Here is an 18,500-nt window from a genome sequence, read left to right as displayed (position 1 = left end):
TGTGTTCACAGAAAAAAAGTGACAATGAAGGTTGTCTTATCTCATTTCATCTTACCCGAGCGCCTTTCTCGGGGAAGCACTTGCAGCCGGCTGTACAATCGCGACCCCCACAGACTCCATGGTAAAATTTCTTCCCACCCTGTAAAAAAAACAAAAGGAAACAAGAACAAAAGTTAACAATTTGGCACCTCTAACGGTAACTCATCTTCCTCCGAAAACATTCATTTGATGGTGATTTGGACAACTTATATTCAGTTGCAAAATGTGGCTCATCTTACATTGGACACTAAATCTCAGCTTGTGACGAAGCAAAAAATAGCTTTGGCCTCTCCTTACTGGAAAAGCCAGAGCTGTTGACTTCCTCTTGTCCAAAATGAGTCAATACAACATAATATCATTTATTCAAACTGGACCGATATGAATCACATAGCATCCCGCAAACCCTCCTAGTGGTTTTTCAGAAAGAGATACAGAAAAACACCTTCAACCCTAGACCGGGGTCTCCAACCGTAAGCCTGGAGGTCTTCAACTTTAAGCTTGCTGGCTGGGGAATTCTAGGAATTGAAGTCCTCCAGGCTTAAAGTTGCCAAGGTTGGAGACCCCTGCCCTAGACCCCTGAATCCCAAAACACTGAAATCCAAAGTAATCAATTATAAAGTGGCAAACTATTGGAAATAGCAAAAGCACTTAGACTTATTCCTACTGTTTTACAGACCTCTCTAAGGGGTTTACAGAATCAGCATTTGACCCCCAACAATCGGGCTCCTCATTTTACCAACTTCAGAAGGATGGAAAGTTGAGTCAACCTTGAGTCGGTCAGAATCAAATTTCTGGCAGTGGGCAGGATCATCCTACAATACTGCATTCTAACTACTGAGCCACCACAGCTCATGCACATAAGTAACTTTGGGGACATAAGTTATGTTGGCAGTCAGGTTGTGTGGATTTTATTCCTTTCTGTGTCATGCATTACATATTTAACCTAATGCGAATATATTGCATTTTTTTAATTGTTGCAGCAAGGGAGAATATATTTATCTAATTTAGATTTTGGATCAGGGACTCTAGCTCTATTTTTCTTCAGCTACCAACATCTCTGTCCAAAGGCTGGCTGGATTTCCAAAATATTCGATAAACTCACAGCAGAGAAACTACTTTAAATCAACCGTGCCTCAACTCAATCCCAATTGGTTTTGAAAATAAGGAAACGCATCCTATAAAATGCCACCTTCATATCCTACTTCTCGCTTTCTTCTGCTTTGCTGGTCCAAAAAGGTCATCCTGCTCACTTGTGAATGAATGAAATCTGAGCAGGGGAGGAAGTGCAACAGTTGGCAAACAACCAGGTGTTGTCTGTCACACAAGCATTTTATTTACGGAAAAGGCTCCCGCGGGACCTGCTAAGTGACTGAAACAGCAGGTTAAAGCATGCAGTCCCAAGAATCAGCTTCTGACCTTCTGGAAGGGAAATTCCAGCGTTTTGCTTTCCTTTTTGGAACTGATATAACCAGGGGTGAGCTTCAAAAATTTTAGCAAGAGGTTCTTTGCCTGGTTGCTGGATGGGCGTGGCCATGGTGGGCGTGGCCTAGTAAACCTCCTGCACCACAGCCGGGAGGGGGTTGCCCTCCCGGGCTCCGGAGGCTCTCTGGAAGCCGGAAATGGGCCTGTTTCTGGCCTTCCTGGAGGCCCATTTTTCGCCCTCCCCAAGCGTCTGCACGCGCCCTGCACTTACCAAAACGGGCTACGTGGGGACTTCTGGGAGGGGGCCGGGATTGGGGCTGGGCAGGAGGGGCAGGGGCCAGCCTGGGGTGGGATTTGCAGGTTCTCCAAACGATGCAGAATCTTAGCTAGGGGATCTCCTGAACTCCTGCGAACCCCCAGCAGCCCCCGTCCCTGGATATAGCTGTAGAATGGGCTCCTTCGACTCGAGGTAGGAGTTAAGACCCCTGCTTAACACCCCAGCAATACAATACGGTAGAAATCAGAGTAGAGGATTTTCACCAATAAGTATAATTGGAGTCTAGCTAGGAAGCATTTTCAGGCGAGTAAAACCATAAAGGGGAATAGCCAATAGAGGCAGTCCTCGACTCACGGCCACAATTGAGCCCAAAATTTCTGCGGTTAAGTGAGACAATTGTTAAGTGAATTTTATCCCATTTTGTGACCTTTTGTTCTGACCCAAACCTGGTTCCAAGAGAGTAAGCACAAGACAAAGGTAACAGCACAACTTTTTACTGTTTCATTTACGAATCCTGTTCCTTCACAGATAAAAGGCTGCTTCCTACTAATTAGCTCCAACAAGAAAGAGCCTTGCCAAGTTTTTGCAAGGCTGCCAAAAACAACAGATAAAGTTCCTAAACAACAAATCAAAAGAGTCTCCAAACACCAACTCAGATATTCTGACATCCACCAGGCTCGAGTATCAAACTTCGTTGCCTTCTGCAAAGAACTGTAATTTCTCAGCTGGCTTTTATCTTCTCGGGGAGGGGCCATTACCTTGTAATGGTAATGGACTTGGCCTTACTCCCGAGTCGCCCATGCTGCTGCAGGTGCTTTTTCCTTCGAGCAGCCCTTCGTGCTGGGCACAGGCTCCTCGGGGGCCTCTTCATCGTTGCTGCCAGCCTCCACAATCTCCAAAGGCAGCACTCTACTCCCTGATGGTCCTTCCTCACACGCAGGCCCCTCGCTCTCCAAGACTTCAGCCATCCGCACCTGCTGCCAGCAAACCACAACATCTTTCTTGCCACAGTTGTTAAGTGAATCACCATAGCTGTTAAGTCAGTAACAAGGTTGTTAAGTCAGTCTGGCTTCTTCACCGACATTGCTCGTCAAAAGGTTGCAAAAGGGGGTCACATGACCCCGGGGCCCGTGGTGGGATTCAAATAATTTAACAACTAGTTCTCTGCCCTAATGATTTATTCCAACAACCAGGTCACCAAACTGTTCAGAAAGTTAACAACTCGTTCTCCTGAAGTGGTGTGAACTGGCTGAATCCCACCACTGCCCAGGACACGGCAGCCATCATATATATGAATCACTTGCCAAGCATCTGAATTTTGATCAAGTGACCATGAAGCTGCAACAACAATCGTAAATGTGAAAAATGGTCGTAAGTCACTTTTTTTTCAGTGCCATTGTAATTTTGAATGGTCATTAAATGGATGGCCATAAGTCAAGGATTACCTTATTGACAATTTAGCTATCTCTGCAAATCCCCTTGTCTTCACCTAACATTCCTCTGTAGTATTGGGCCTTTCCAGCATTGAGCGTATAATAATAACCTGACTGCAGTTGTCATATATAATGATTAGTGCTTTGTAAAAGAGCTGTTCGTACATCTTAGCTCTCAAGAAACAAACCCCGTAATTGCTCTAGGCTGCCTCCAAATAATATATATAATATATATATAGTTACAAGCATCAATTTAGTATCTGTTTAGAAGCCAAGGTACTAATTGAGACATCACACCAGTCATTGCCCAATTCATTTTGCGAGTTCCCTTGGTGAGAAAGCTGCAGGCCAGTGCAACTTTTTCCTCTCTTTAAACGGATCCTTAGAAAAGGGTAAATAACTAGAGATTCCAAAAATGTGAGGCATGGGCCAAGGCTATTAGATTTTATACAAAGACTCGGGTTATGTAATAGGAGGCTTACAGGATTAGAGAATATTGCATTTGTGGTTCTTAATTGGAACACAGGCAAGCTAGGTTGGAGAAGAGAAAGTAAAGCATTCAGGACTTGGACACAATAAGGGAGGGAGGATCTTTTCCCATGCTCACTACCTGTGCATAAAACCTCAGGGGCAGCTCCACTGTTTAAACCTTGAATGAAATTAATTGTGGCAGTAATGGACATGAAAACCAGCACCAGGCTTAAAACCATCTCCTATTTATCTTTTAGGAGTCAGCCAGTCAGTCTATCACAATCTTAGTCCAGTGTATGTAATGTAATCCTGGGTGCTCAGAATTAATTCATCTAAAGAGGTTGTAAATAAAATTCAAAACAAAATTAAAGTGCATCTATACAACAGCCTGATTAGAATGTATAAGTGAAGCCCACAAGGAAAAATGGATGCCTAAGGCAGTATCTAAAATGATATAAAATGGGATAACATCTAAAATTACAAAAATGTAACAAGAGCTAAAATTTGTGTCAAGTGTGATATATACAATTACTCGAAAAGATATAAAATATAAACTGCAAGCACAAAACCTACCCACAGGCATTGTAAGAAAAGGCAACTCAACTCAATATAGTCTCATCAGGAGATCTGCTGATCAGACTGAGAATAAATCTGATTGATAGAACATAGAATAATAGGGTTGGAAAGGACCTTGAAGATCTTCTAGTCCAACCCCTCTATAGTCCAATTTCTGCCCAGTCTCTTCTTAAACACCTCCAGTGATGGAACACCCAGCCCTTCCAGAGATAAATGGGGAGGGGCCCTCAATGCTAGATTGGACCCCAATGACCAGACACTCTGCCCACAGCATTTATGTCTCTTCGAATCCTGAAACTAATGGATTCCTCCTCACCAGCTGTTCTGAAGACCAAAAATCAAACTTTGTTGGTCGGCTCAGTCTTCATAGGACACAGAATAACAACGTTGGAAGGTATCTTGAGGTCTTCCAATCCAACCCCCGCCCATGAAAGGAAATCCTGTATAGTATTGTAAAAGGAGCAGTGAAGAAGAGCATGATCTATAATTTCCACCTTTCCAGAATCACAGTGACAAAACCTGGTAGGTTTATGTTTTAGGACTTGAGCAAGATTAATTATTTATGTAATTTTTTTTTAAAGAGTTTTATCTTAAGGCTAACAAATTTAGAGGAGGGTTTATTAAGGGTGCAAACCTCAATCCATCATTTCTGTTGCTGCACTCAATGATGCTGTGTTTACCTGTGGTTCATAGGTAGTTTTTGACTTACATCCATTCATTTAGCGACCGTTCAAAGTTACAATGGCACTGAAAAAAGATACTCCTCCTACTTACAACCGGGGCAGTATCCATACGGTCTTGTGATCAAAATTAGGGTGCTTGCAATTGGCATATGTTTAGGATGGTTATAGTATCCCATGGTCATGTGATCATCATTTGCTGGCTACTGATAAGCAAAGTCAACGGAGAAGCCAGATTCACTTAACAACTGCAGTGATTTGCTTAACATCCAAAAAAGGTAATACAATCTGGCATGACTCACTTAACAACTGCCTTGCTTAGCCATGGAAATTCTGGTCCCAATTGTGATTGAAAGTCAAGAACTACCTGTATTGAATAAATCATAACCAGCTTGGTGTACTCACCAAAGAAAGGATCCAATCTGATCCGGTCACCAGAACCAGAGAGTTAGACTTCCAAGATTTTGGATTTGTGCTGGAGCCCATCATCCTCAGGAACCTTGTCTGATAGAGAGAGAACCCAAAGGTGCTTTTTCAAGAGGCAACTGGACCTTCTGGTTTTTCTTTGAAGATGTTTCACTTCTCATCCAAAAAGCTGAAGAGCTGAAGAAGCCTCTTGGATGAAAAGCAAAACATCTTCAAAGGAAAACAAGGAAGTTCAGTTGCCCCTTGAAAAAGCACCTTTGGGAAAACTGTAACCTGGATGATTGAGAATCTCCAGGGATTCTAACACAATTCCGAAACCTTGGAAGATGAAATCCCTGGTCTCAGTGACTAACTCAGATTGGATCCTACAATATTATCTTGGGACATGTGTATCTGCCTTCATTCGTGATACCAAAGAAAGTCCAAATTGTTTTATAAATCACGACAGCTGGCTTCACACAATATAGTAACCCATACTAAGCAAGCTGATACTTAAACAAGTGTGCAAAACCCAACCACTAGCTGCCTGTATTATTCTCCTTTCCATCCATAAATTACTTCTCTGTATAGGAAAAAAAAAAACAGAATGTGCTGGACAGATTTATCACAGTCAGAACAAAACTATCTTGAGTCCCATGCAATAAATTAAAAATTGCTTTTAAACATAGGCTGCCTCTATCTTTCCTCTCACAAGGCTGCAAGCTAAACGTATTCCTTGGCTAGACAGGCAAAGTAGCATCATTAGCCTGTTCAAATTACTCAGCCTCTGATTTAGTTTCTAAATTAGACCCCTTATGCATCTTAAATGCAGACAGGGTGGAACCGATCCCACATGAAGCTAGTTTGACTTCCCAAGAATAAACCCCGAATACGCACTGAGTGTGTGTTTTCAGTGGCCTCTCCAGCACCTAGAACAAGCTTCCTGCGTATCTGGCTTGAGGGCCACATTAAATCACAATGAACAAACCTGACCGAACCGTTTCTTCCTGATGTTCTTTTTAAAACCTGCAGTTCTGCTTACAAGCTGCAAATAGACCAGAGGCAGCTTAAGGTCCATATTAATTAGAGCCAATCTAAATACAAATTTACACTGAGCAGTAGCGGGAGGATTATGAGGGTTGGTTGTTTGACTGGTCAAAATAGACGTCAGTAGACAACAAAACCATCCTTCAACCTTTTGAAATCCAAAACTGATCAAAGGCCTTAAAAGAAAGATCAAGAAGTTAGAAAGGGCTTGAGAAGTCCTAAGAAATACCTCTCGAGGTGATGTGAGACCCAGAGGCATTGATTGAAAGCAGAATAAACTTACAGAACAGAACAGAATATAGAATGGAATGGAATGGAATGGAATGGAATGGAATAGAATAGAATAGAATAGAATAGAATAGAATAGAATAGAATAGAATAGAATAGAATAGAAAATATGGAATGGAATGGAATGGAATGGAATGGAATGGAATGGAATAGAATAGAATAGAATAGAATAGAATATATTGAATGAAAGGGAAGGGAATAGAAAAAATGGAATGGAATGGAATAGAATCTCACACATAACTGGCCTGTCAAAGTGGATCTTCAATGCTGCAGATTCTGAAAGGATAGATTTTCTAGCAACAGTTAACATGTGTGGAGTCCTCATGTCCATCCTTACCATGCTCTATGACACCAGGGGACACAACATAACCCTGGTCACAATATGAGCTACATAAAAATCCCACCATGGACCAAGTTGATGCAGATTCGGAGCAGAAAGAGTAGGCTATGACATTAGAGTAGCTATTTCATTAGCTGCTTGTCTTAATCCTATCTTTACTGAAATACATATAGCTACTTTAATTTGGAGGACACCAAGAACAGGACAGATCCCTTTTCATCAGCGTAATCTTGTCAATCTTGGAGGAACGGGACTAAAATTCTTCAACAATCATTATTTCATATTAAGCAGCAGAGAGTAGGTGCAATCCTGCTCATTCATTTGTTGGGATCAGGGCCTTTCTCTGGGAGAAGGGTGACAATAGAACATATAACGAGTTGCATAAGAACTGTTTTCTCAGTTGTGATACCAAGAAAACCAAAAAAGGAGAAAACAGCCAAACAAGTGGGAGAAGACATACTCTTTTGTGTATAAATAATCCCACGCTCAGCAGGGTGTTGCCATGAAAGCCCAAACATTTAGAACGGGCAAATGGTAGGTTGAACTTTTACACAGTCAGGATACAGCATCTTATCAGTAAAGGAGCAGCCAAAAGAGGAAGATTTTAAAAAGTTAAGAGAGCCAATTTGGTACAATGGTTAAGTTATCGAACTAGAAACTGGGAGACTGTGAGTTCTAGTCCTACTTAACCCTTACAAGGGGTGGGATTCACATTTTTAACAACTGGTTCTGTGAGCGTGGCTTAGGTGGTGGGCATGGCTTGGTGGTCATGTTATTGGCTGGGCGTGGCCAACTCAATATCACTCACATTGAGGCATGCATCTCCTCGCCTGGCATCGCATGACTGTGGGGATACTGCAACAGTCATAAGTATGAAAAATGGTCATTAGTCACTTTTTTCAGTGCCATTGTAACTTTGAATGGTCACTCCATTCAAAGGGGAAAAAAAAAACCCGGAGAGGTTCCTGAGACAGGAAGTCTAGTCCTGCCAAGAATGTAATAAGGGTTAACGGAGAGGCAGTTTCTGTAAGCAACACCAGAATGTTTCCTTCCTGCCTTCCTTACAGGATTAGCCCAGTAATTTCTTCTAACAACCGGTTCTCCGAACTGCTTAGAATGTTAACAACCTGTTCTAGCGAATAGGTGCAAACTGGTAGAATCCCACCCCTGACCTTAACCCTCGTCCTAACCCTAACCCTAACCTTAACCCTCCTTCCCTCCCCCCCCTCTCCATGCTACCTTGTCAAGCACACCCCTTTTCAGTTGCTGGATGCTCAACTTTGTATCAAATTTGATATTATCAAGCTAGCATGTTCCTTGCTTACCTCTTCTTCTTCCTCCACCAACCATTCCTAGCATCATTGCCTTCTAAAATGAATATGTACTAGACAGTATCATTGTCATCATTTTAGCCTTTGTCTATTCACTGCAGGATGAAGGCCTCTTCTGCATGGTCCTGAGCTTCCTTTTACCAATTGGGCCCACAATACTTGCTGATATCATCAATCCACCTTGTTTTAGGTCCTTTTTGTGGACGCTTTTTTTTAATGAGATAGGATCCATTCTATGACTGCCTTGGTCCACCTGTCATCAGTTCTTCTTGCTATGTGACCAGCCCATTTCCATTTCAATTCTTTTGCTCTCTTGATGATATTGTATACAAGAAAACAACCAAGTTCAGAGAACAGCAAGGACCCCAGTTCAACCCTGAGCTACAAATATTTTATCAGCATATTTAACTTTCAACTCTCAAAGAGATGATTTCCAAATCTAACGTAAGCTATTAATTATTATGGTTCACAGAATTTTGGGGAGCATTTCTTGGTTCCCATGAGTTTAGCACAGGGTCTTCAAACTTGACAGCTTTAAGACTTGTGGACTTCAACCTCCAGAATTCCTCCTCCAGTCATGTTAGCTCAGGAATTCTGGGAGTTAAAGTCCACAAGTCTTAAACCTGCCAAGTTTGAAGACCCTTGGTTTAGCACTTTAGTTGGCAAACACTGCACAGTATGTCACATAATGCTAAGAAAACGTAAGACTAAATTCTGAATTCCTATCTAAATGAACTTTAGGTTTAGAGTATATGTTTTTTACTCCTTTAAAATTTGAAAGTTTTCTGTCCTTTTTTTTTTTTTTGCTTATTCTTCCCTTGTTTAATGTTATCTATATCATCAGGTCAGGGTTAATATTAAATATGCCTTGATAATTAAATAAATAAATTGACCAGTCAATAATTTTCTCTTCTCCAGTCCAGGAATATGGGCCTTTTTAATCACATTAAACCTATTTTAACACTTATACCAGAGCTTTCTTAAGTTCCCTGCCTCAAACAGCAGGAAAAAGCCCTCATTTTGAAGAACTGGGTTGCTGATACAGGTAGTTCTCCACTTACAACCACAATTGAGCCCTAAAATTCTGTTGTTAAGTGAGTTTTGCCCCATTTTACAACTTTTATTACCACATTTGTTAAGTGAATCACTGCAGTTGTTAAGACAGTAACCCTGTTGTTAAGTGAATCTGCTTTCCCCATTGACTTTGCTTCATCAGAAGGTTGCAAAAAAGGGATCGCGTGACCTTGGGACACAGAAAAGATCGATGAACCAGTTCCCAAGCATCTGAATTTTGATCACATGATCGTGTAGATGCTGCAAAGGTCCTAACTATGAAAAACAGTCGTAAGTCACATTTTTCAGTGCCATTGTAACTTTGAACCTTGTCACTAAACAAACTGTTGTAAGCCGAAAACTACAGAACCTGTATTCCAGGGGTATCAAACTCTATTTCATTGAGGGCCACATCAGGATTGTGTTTGACCTCAGGGGGCCGGCATGGGCGTGGCCAGGGTGGGCGTGGCCAGCTCGACACCACTTATGTTGCGCTCTGCCAGCAAAACGTGCTCCTAAGCTCCATTTTCACTGGCAGAGGCAATGCGGGCTGGTCCTTTGCTGTTTCCAGGGCAGCGCTGTGGGCCAGATCTAAGTACCCCATGGGCCAGATCCTGCCCATGGGCCTTGAGTTTGACTCCCCTGCTGTATTCAGTGGCCTGCATTTTATCTATTCAGTCTGTGAGGATGCAAACATAAATTTCAGAGGCTGTAAGATGCCCACTCCTGCTGCAAAACAGGATTTAATATATGTCAAAACACTGCCATAGTTTATGCTATTACAGAAGAGAGAACTATAAATAAAATTAGCCAGTTATTTTGGAACCAATATATTCCAGTTTCCCAACAGCAACAGACAGGGTTTTCTAAGGTCTCATCGTAACGGAACTGTTCTTCAGAACAATAGCCAAGATTTGTCCAATTTTCAATTGCTTTGCATTTATCCTGCACTCAGATTCCAAACTGTATCCTCAAAATAAAACATGTCTGAAGCTTTCAAAGACCCAGGCACTCCATGCAAGGGAAAATGCAAGGCACACCATGCACAATGCACACCAATCTCTGGGCATTCTTGAGCCATTCCTCTGTGAGGACTAATCCAGAGTGAAAAAACGGGAACAAGCCACAGGTATCTAAACATTTAAAGCTTACGTTCTCTCTCACTACCACTTCTGAATGCTGGATGTCCTTTTCAACTTCTCATGTAGTTAATAAACATGACTATCCCCAACTTTCAAGCCACCCCACCAGTTTACAAATCCCCTGGGCTGATTTGCTGAAAATAAAATCACAAATCACATTGGCTAATTTGCTGAAAATAAAATAAAATAAAATCACAAATCACCTGGGCCAATTTGTTGTACATAAAAATAAAATCACAAATCTCCTCGGCTAATTTGCTGTAAATAAAACAAAACAGTGTCATTAAGCAGGAAAATGTCCAGCAACAGGAATCCACTTTGGATTTTGGGAACAATGGCACATTTCCCAAAAACAGAATAGAAATATTCTGTCTGGTAGAAAAGCAAAAGAACAGTATCACAGAACAAAGTTGGAAGGGACCTTAGAGGTCTCAAACAGGAAACCCTATTCAATTGGCCATGTTACATGTTAGGAAATGTCTGCCATGTTGTAATTGGCAATTCGAAAGAAAATGTGTACATATTGTTATTTCCCTTCCAATCGCTAAAAAAAAATCGTGCGACATCTCAGACATTGGAAGACCTAGTTCTGTGTGCTTGCTTTGGGGGAAAAAAAAGAGAATTCATGTGGCTTATAAAGTTTAAGTTATTTTGTTTGAAGTCAAAAGCATTCTGTTGATGTCTTGCTTAAACAAAAATGACTATTATTTATAAACATTTCAGATGACAGGTTTCAGGATGACATTCTGCCTTAATTTTTTGGTTTTTTTTCTATATGTTATATTTACAATGAAGTTTTTGTTACTTTTTGTATTTCATTTTTCCAAGTATTTGAGCTTTTGTTTTAATAAAAAAGGAAGATGCTGATATTTTGTAACAGATAGCACCAATCTGAAACACTGCAAGAAGCTGTCCATTGTATAGGGGGGAAAATATGCTCTTCATTTCCATTCTCTACCATACTTTTTCTAAGTATTCACTGGAAGTATTTATAGAAAACACTCATCATCCCAAATAAATTTCATCACCTGAAATTAAGTGACCATATGCAAGCTTCCAAAATCAAAAAAATATATTATATGTTTAGATTTCATGATATTTTGCAATAACAGGGATTTTGTTCCTTTTCATTTGCAATTCTCATATACTGGTTCAAAGTTGATATTAAAATGTGGTTCCTAGATTCTTAACTTTTTTTTTCTAGTTTCCCTGCTATTGTTTGTTCTTAAGTTTTTCTGCGTTTTAATTTTTGCGTATAGCCTGATTTTGCATTTTTTTGTAGTTAGTTGGAGGATTATATTTTTGTACATTTACAAAAAGCTAGTAATAAAATGAAAAATGCAAATTCAACTAAAACATAAAGAAGAAAATAAAGATATTTCAAAACCTCACAAACTTAAAATGAATGAGTGAATTAAAATGAGGTTTTCCTAGAGATCTGAAAAAGGGCTCCAAAAAATGCAGACAGGTTGATTATGGAAAACTTCTAATGTTAATTTTTAATTTTCACAATATTATTAAAACCAAGTTTTCTATACCAGATTTGGGTAACATGATCAAGATGTAGGTGAATACAAAATTCAGAGGAAAACACCCTGAAAAATGCTTTGCAATTCCAAATTAGTTAAACATTTTTACCATGCTAACTCCCCTATACTTAATTATTTCCCCACCCTTTTTCTGAAATATGCAAAAAAAAAACCTCCTAAAAGTGCTGTAGTAGAATCAACAAAATAGGACAAGTTACTGTGCAAAAGATTTTTAAACTTTATTCCCAGCGCCAGTTAAGCACATCTTTATCGAAACACATCTAAATTGCTTTGTTGCAGACCTAAAAAATATTCCAGGAACTTCAACTGATGCAAGATAAAACAGCAAAAATAACAAATGGGACTGACATTTGAAATCCACAGTTTCATTAAAATCACCCCAAACATTCTGAACTCTACTAGCTTTCCAGTTGTCCAGAACTCTTCATCAGGATAAGTTGGTCAACCCCGACTTGGATTCTACACAAAGGTGGCAGGGAGACCAATTCCCACAATGCTTGGCAATGCTGGCTAGGATATTCATGGAGCTGAAATCTAACCAGGCTGAAAAAGTCTGAGATGGGTGATACACAAAGCTCTAAATGTTTTCAAACTAGTATGGGAAGATACACACTATTACCATTTCCCGATGTACACGTTCTTACTATTAAGTGACTTTCCTGAGTCACAATACCATTTTTATAGATCACCTGAGGACTTGAATAATAGTTTCCTTAGTCCTAATCTAATAATAGAATAAAACAGAGTTGGAAAGGACCTTGGATGTCTTCTAGTCCAAGTCCCTTCTTCCAGTGATGGAGCACCCACAACTGCTGAAGTTCTCTCAGTAAATTTCTCATTAGTTCTAGGTTGCTTCACTCCTTGATTACTTTCCATCCATTGCTTCTTGTCCTACCTTCAGGTGCTTTGGAGAATAGATTGACCCCTTCTTCTTTGTGGCAGCCCCTCAAATATTGGAACATTGCTGTCATGTCACCCCTTCTCCTTCTTTTCACTTGACTAGACCTACACAATTCCTGCAGCCATGCTTCATATGTTTCAGTCTCCAGTTCCCTAATCATCTTTCTTGCTCTTCTCTGCACTCTTTCCTGAGTCACAATACCATTTTTATATTGTGGCGACCTAAACTGGATGCTGTATTCCAAGTGTGGCCTTACCAAGGCATTAATAAAGTGGTACTAACACTTTACGTGATCTTGAGTCTATCCCTCTGTTAATGCAGCCTAAGATTGCATTGGCTTTTTGGGCAGCTGTAGCACACTGCAGGCTCATGTTTAAGTGGCTGTCCGCTAGGATTCCCAAGATCTCTCACTGCTGCTATTGAATAAATAGTTTAACCAGCCGCTGCATTGCCTTATCTGCCTACTGGGAGTACAGATTTGTTTCTGTAGATCAGCAGCTCAGAGAAACAGGTGGAGGCTTTTTTGGAGTGGGGGAGAGACTTATTATTCCCAAATTTATTGTTAGACAAGTGAACCATGTCTTCAATTAATGGACACAAATTCAAACAGTATTTTTTCCCCTCAGATGGTGTTAAGAAAGGATTTTCTCACAACCAAAAGTTTTACTTTCAAATGCATCAGCTACTTCTTTGCACCAACATATTTCTCCCCCGACTACCGATCCGAATTGACTGAGAGGCATTCTGGAAAACAGCTGGCCTTTCCTACCCTTTCAGCAGTCTGATTTAGATTGGCATAAAAATATTTTAGGAACAGCCAGCCATGAGCGTGAGATGTAATCTGCCTTTTGGGGGAGCTCCCCAGTCATTTCGAGACCAAAGCCAGCTGCACTGCAAACAATCCACTACATAAATGTTGTGTGCCTTGGTGGGCTAAAGCCACAAGCCCCCCCCCCCCCCAAAAAAAGTTGGTAACGGATATATTTTCTCCTGGACCTGCTGCACAGGTGTGGACCGTCAGAGCACAACCACAATGCAGCATTTCGCCAAAAGGGCTGTGTTGCTCTTTCACTTCACTGAGTCCAGCTTCCAGCAAAGGCTTTGAAAGTATTGCAAGGAATATTTTGGAGAAGACGGGTAAAAAAAGATTCTTGTACGTGGAGAATGAAAACTTTAGGCCCCAGGTTTGTCAGTGTGCGTGTGTGTGTGTGTGTGTGTGTGTGTTTATGCCTGTGTGTGTGGAGAGTGTAATGTATGTGTGTAGGGATTTTTTTTTTTTTGCTTCCCTGCCCAGAAGCTGAAAACAAAACAAAACCACCACCGTTGTCTAAGCCAGACTGGGTTTTGAGCTGAAATCTCTTATGAAAAAATGACCTTATGACAGTATCTGAAATGCAAGTCGAACTGTAAGACTGTGGGAGATTTAACAGCACCCCCCTCACTTCTGCTCTCCAATTCTACATCTCTAAAGTTCCCAGATTCAGGCAGGATAAACTTAGTTGTTTCTGTCCAGTGTGCACAAAGGCAGAAAAAAAAAGAGAGAGAGAGATAAAATAGAGTACTGAGATAAATCAGATACTGGAGCGAAGTTTATGTGAAATCGTTGAATGCCTTAAGTATCCTGCTTGTTCACAACAAGCAGTTTTTCTTCCAAGCAAGAGATCAGAAAAAGTTTTCTGGAGGCTGGAGTAAAGCAGATCATTCCCACCCCCACATGCTATTTAAGCTCCCTTTGCAAGCATCTTCTGTGAATAAGAAAGAGTTGATCCAAATTCACTCATATAGAGTCATACAGGCAGCCACAGAATAAACCAAGGGGACAATCACATTTATGACACTTTTAGAAACCCAAAACAGCAATCTAAAGTGAAAACTATATGACCCAGAGGTTTCCATTCGTCACACTCAGTTTGGCAACTGAAGAGACAATACAGGTAGTCCTCAACTTACAACAGTTCATTTAGTGACCATTCAAAGTTACCATGGCACTGCAAAAAATGACTTGTAACCATTTTTCACATTTATGACTGCTGCAGCAGTCTACGCCTCTGTTTATACAACTAAGGATTGTATTAGCTTTTTGGGTTTCTGCCACACACGGCCAGCTCTTGTTTAAATGACTGCCTGTATAGGGTAGCAGTTAAAGTATTGGGATTGGTCCCTAACAGACCCAGTTGAGCTGGCCTTCAGCCATGCAAATTCAGCTAGTCTTTTTCAGCCCAGCTTACTTCATAGGTGTAAGGACAACAATGGGAAGACGTTAGCAATGTGCAGATTATCTTTGGTATAACACTGGCAGGGAAATAAATACATAGACATGCCAAAAAGGGAAAGTAGCATAACTAGGGAGTAACTGTATTATTTATAGCATGCAGGACCACAAAATAATTATATTAGCTATATTTAATTTTAACCGAATGCAAATGTAAAGGAAACAAAATCACGTGTCCACGGCTTGTTGAAATGAGTCTCTAAGAAGAGTGCAGGACTAAGGACATACATAGCTTAGAAAAACCTGCAGCCTCTTTAATTGTTTTAAATTGCCTCACTTCATTTGTCTCCTCAGATGCTGGTCTTTTTCTGAATCCGCTATTTTCTAAAACCCTCCAGCTCTCAACCCACAAAGTTACGGGCAATCCCCAGCACAAAAAAAGCTGCTGCCAGCTGCTGATTCTGGGGAATTTGCAAGACGCAGGATAGAAAGACTGCTGTTGTTTTAGAAGACTACTGATAAATACCATTAGTAGGCCAAGAAAAACAAGCCAAAGGACCATTGAACAAATCAATTCGGAGTTCTCACTCAAGGAACAAATGGTAAAGCTTAAACGATCATATCTTGGATAGACTATGCAAAGACTGGCTCTCTGGAGATGGTTCGGATGCTGGAAAGTTGGTGAGAAAGAGAAGAAGAGGACAACCAGCAGGAGTGAGGAGCAGTGAGTCTAGGGAATGATCAAATATAAGAGCCACTAAGCCCTCAGCTACATAACAGGCAGAGAAAGGAACCTCCCTCCGAAAGGAACCTTCCTGACTTCCAACTCCTTTCCTCCTTTTTACAGCTTGATAATTGAATTGAATTGAACTGAATACTTTATTTGGCCAGGTATGATTAGACACACAAGGAATTTGCCTCTGGTGCATAAGCTCTCAGTGTATGTGGCAGATAACCAGGCTGAGGGAGGGGTCAAAGACATCAGTGCCCACAAGAGATCTAAGTCCATCCCACCTTGAATTTCTTATCCACCACCAAATTGCTTTGGCCATTATTAGTTCAGATTCTTGTAGAGACCTTAAGCTTGCAATAAATCTTTATATCTATTTGAACTGCCTGCATCTTCTGACTTCCCTGGCACTTGGTAACGTACTTGCAAAGCAACAGAGAGAACAATAATGCCAATAAAAGAAGGGAGTAAAGAAGGTAATAAAAATGATAAATAATAATAAGCTAGGTTTCTTGAAGAAACTTTCTTCCATGATTGTGATTCCTACTGAACCAGACAGAGAGACCATTTAAAGGCTCAGGAACCCTTTGCAGGTGTTGTGGCTTCATTAGCTGATTAGAGTAGGAAACTATGAGCCTAGAATATTGAACCTTTTCACAATATTCTAATTTTCTGATATTGTGGATTTGGGGTTTTCATGAGCTGTAAGCCATAATTATCTCAATTATGACACATCGCAGCTTGAACTATCTTGCTTTGCATGTAATGAGTCTATCTCACATATTGGTTTCACCTTTTAAGTTGCATTACTGAAATAAATGAACTTTTGCACGATATTCTAATTTTTTGAGTTTCACTTGTAGCTTTTGGGTTTAGTATTTTACGAAATGTTTTTTACTATGTATATATTTTTCAATGTTTAATAAAGTTTATTTTTAAAAGTTAAAAAAAGAAAAAGCACCTTTGGAACAACTATGACCTGGATGACTGAGAATCACCATAGACTTTTCTCCAGAAATATTGTATATACATTTGAAAGATTTCAGCTTCTGTAACTGCTTGATATATCTATGCACCAGATTTTATTTTAAAACTATACAAAAATGGGATGTTTTTCTCAGTTTTGTCCAATGTACATATTTGTTTTTGCAAATAACTTCCTCTAATGGAATTTTCCAGATATTTGCACACACATACTGAAAAACATGCAAAAATCAAACTGTAAGTGAATTCCAGTTCACAGCTTACTAAAGACCAATTAGGTTCACATTAAAATGCTAACTTAACAAATTTCTGCTTCACTGCTACTTATCAGTACAAATAAGTCAGCTCCTAACTTCAAAACAATGTACAAAAAATTTGCCAACTCCCCAAAACTTTGCAATATTGGGGGATATCTCTTCTACCTCTTCTATTTCTCAGAGTAGTTGAAATACTTCAGGCAGTTACAGATAAAAAATAATTGATGTGGATTTTTTAAAAACAGGGACCAAGACAAAGTCACGGTAGAAATAATTACCTAGAATACACTGTTAAAAATATCAAATAACATTGATTAATCAAAACCAAGATGCCAGGCTGAAATGAAAGCTAATCTGCTCTCATTTCAATTCTGCCTTAATTTTCAGATATACAGTATGTTCATATTTTTTTAATTGTGTTTATCCTAAAATATCTATGTTTATTAGAAAGCAATTCATCCTAATGCGTTGTGTACATTATTTTGCTTAACATATGCATTTAGGGGGTTATTTTCCCTGCTGTGCATTTAAACAGTTTTGCATCTTTTCTGAAAATGGGAGAATCACAACACAACATTTGGACAAGTGCATATTCAAAAGAAAGTCATGCTCCACTTTGATTAATGTGGGAAGATGTCATTACAATGTGAACTGAATACATTTCTCCCTATCTCGAAGTGTAAGTTCACAACAAGCCTGAACAACTAAGAAAGGGAACTGGGACTCAAGGACCACCACATAGTCTCCCAATAAGGGAGGAGGAGGAGGATGTAACAGATTTAATAGAGAATCAGAGTTGGAAGGGACCTTATAGGTCATCTAGTGCAACCCCCGCCCAAGCGGGAGACCCTAACACCATTTCTGACAAATGGCAGTCCAATCTCTTCTTGAAAGTCTCAAGTGATGATGCTCCCACAGCTTCCAAGGGCAAGCTGTTCCATTGATTGATTGTTCTCATTGTCAGAAACTTTCTCCTTATTTCCAGGTTGAATCTCTCCTTGATCAGTTTCCATCCATTATTCCTTGTCTGACCTTCGGGTGCCTTGGAAAATAGCTTGACCCCTTCCTCCTCTCTGTGGAGGAGAGCCCTTCAAATATTGGAAGACCGCTATCATGTCCCCCCTGGTCCTTCTCTTCACTAGACTAGCCAGGCCCAGTTCCTGCAACCGTTCTTCATATGTTTTAGCCTCCAGTCCCCTAAACATCTTGGTTGCTCTTCTCTGTACTTTTTCTAGAGTCTCAACATATTTTTATAGTGTGGTGACCAAAACTGGATGCAGTACCCTAGAAGGAGGGAGGGAAGGGAGGGGGGAAGGGGAGGGGAAGGAAGGGGAGGGGGAGGGGAAAGGGAGGAGGAGGAGG

At 40.3% G+C, this 18,500-nt stretch overlaps 1 protein-coding gene across 2 annotated transcripts in view; it reads right to left on the bottom strand.

Annotated features, from left to right (window-relative positions):
- COL4A6 (collagen type IV alpha 6 chain) overlaps positions 1 to 18,500 on the bottom strand; it is a 182,497-nt gene that overhangs the window by 122,771 nt on the left and 41,226 nt on the right. For both annotated transcript variants that reach the window (XM_087940926.1, XM_087940928.1), the window contains exon 3: positions 56 to 139. In XM_087940926.1, coding sequence (XP_087797052.1) covers positions 56 to 139 — 84 coding nt within the window. The remainder of the gene's footprint in view (positions 1 to 55; positions 140 to 18,500) is intronic.

Source organism: Pseudonaja textilis, chromosome 12, assembly GCF_049901715.1.
Source record: "Pseudonaja textilis isolate UNSWEBS1 chromosome 12, rPseTex1.2, whole genome shotgun sequence".
NCBI classification, from domain to species: Eukaryota; Metazoa; Chordata; class Lepidosauria; order Squamata; family Elapidae; genus Pseudonaja; species Pseudonaja textilis.
Note: the sequence above shows the minus strand (reverse complement) of the source record. Positions and strands in the feature narration are given on the sequence as shown.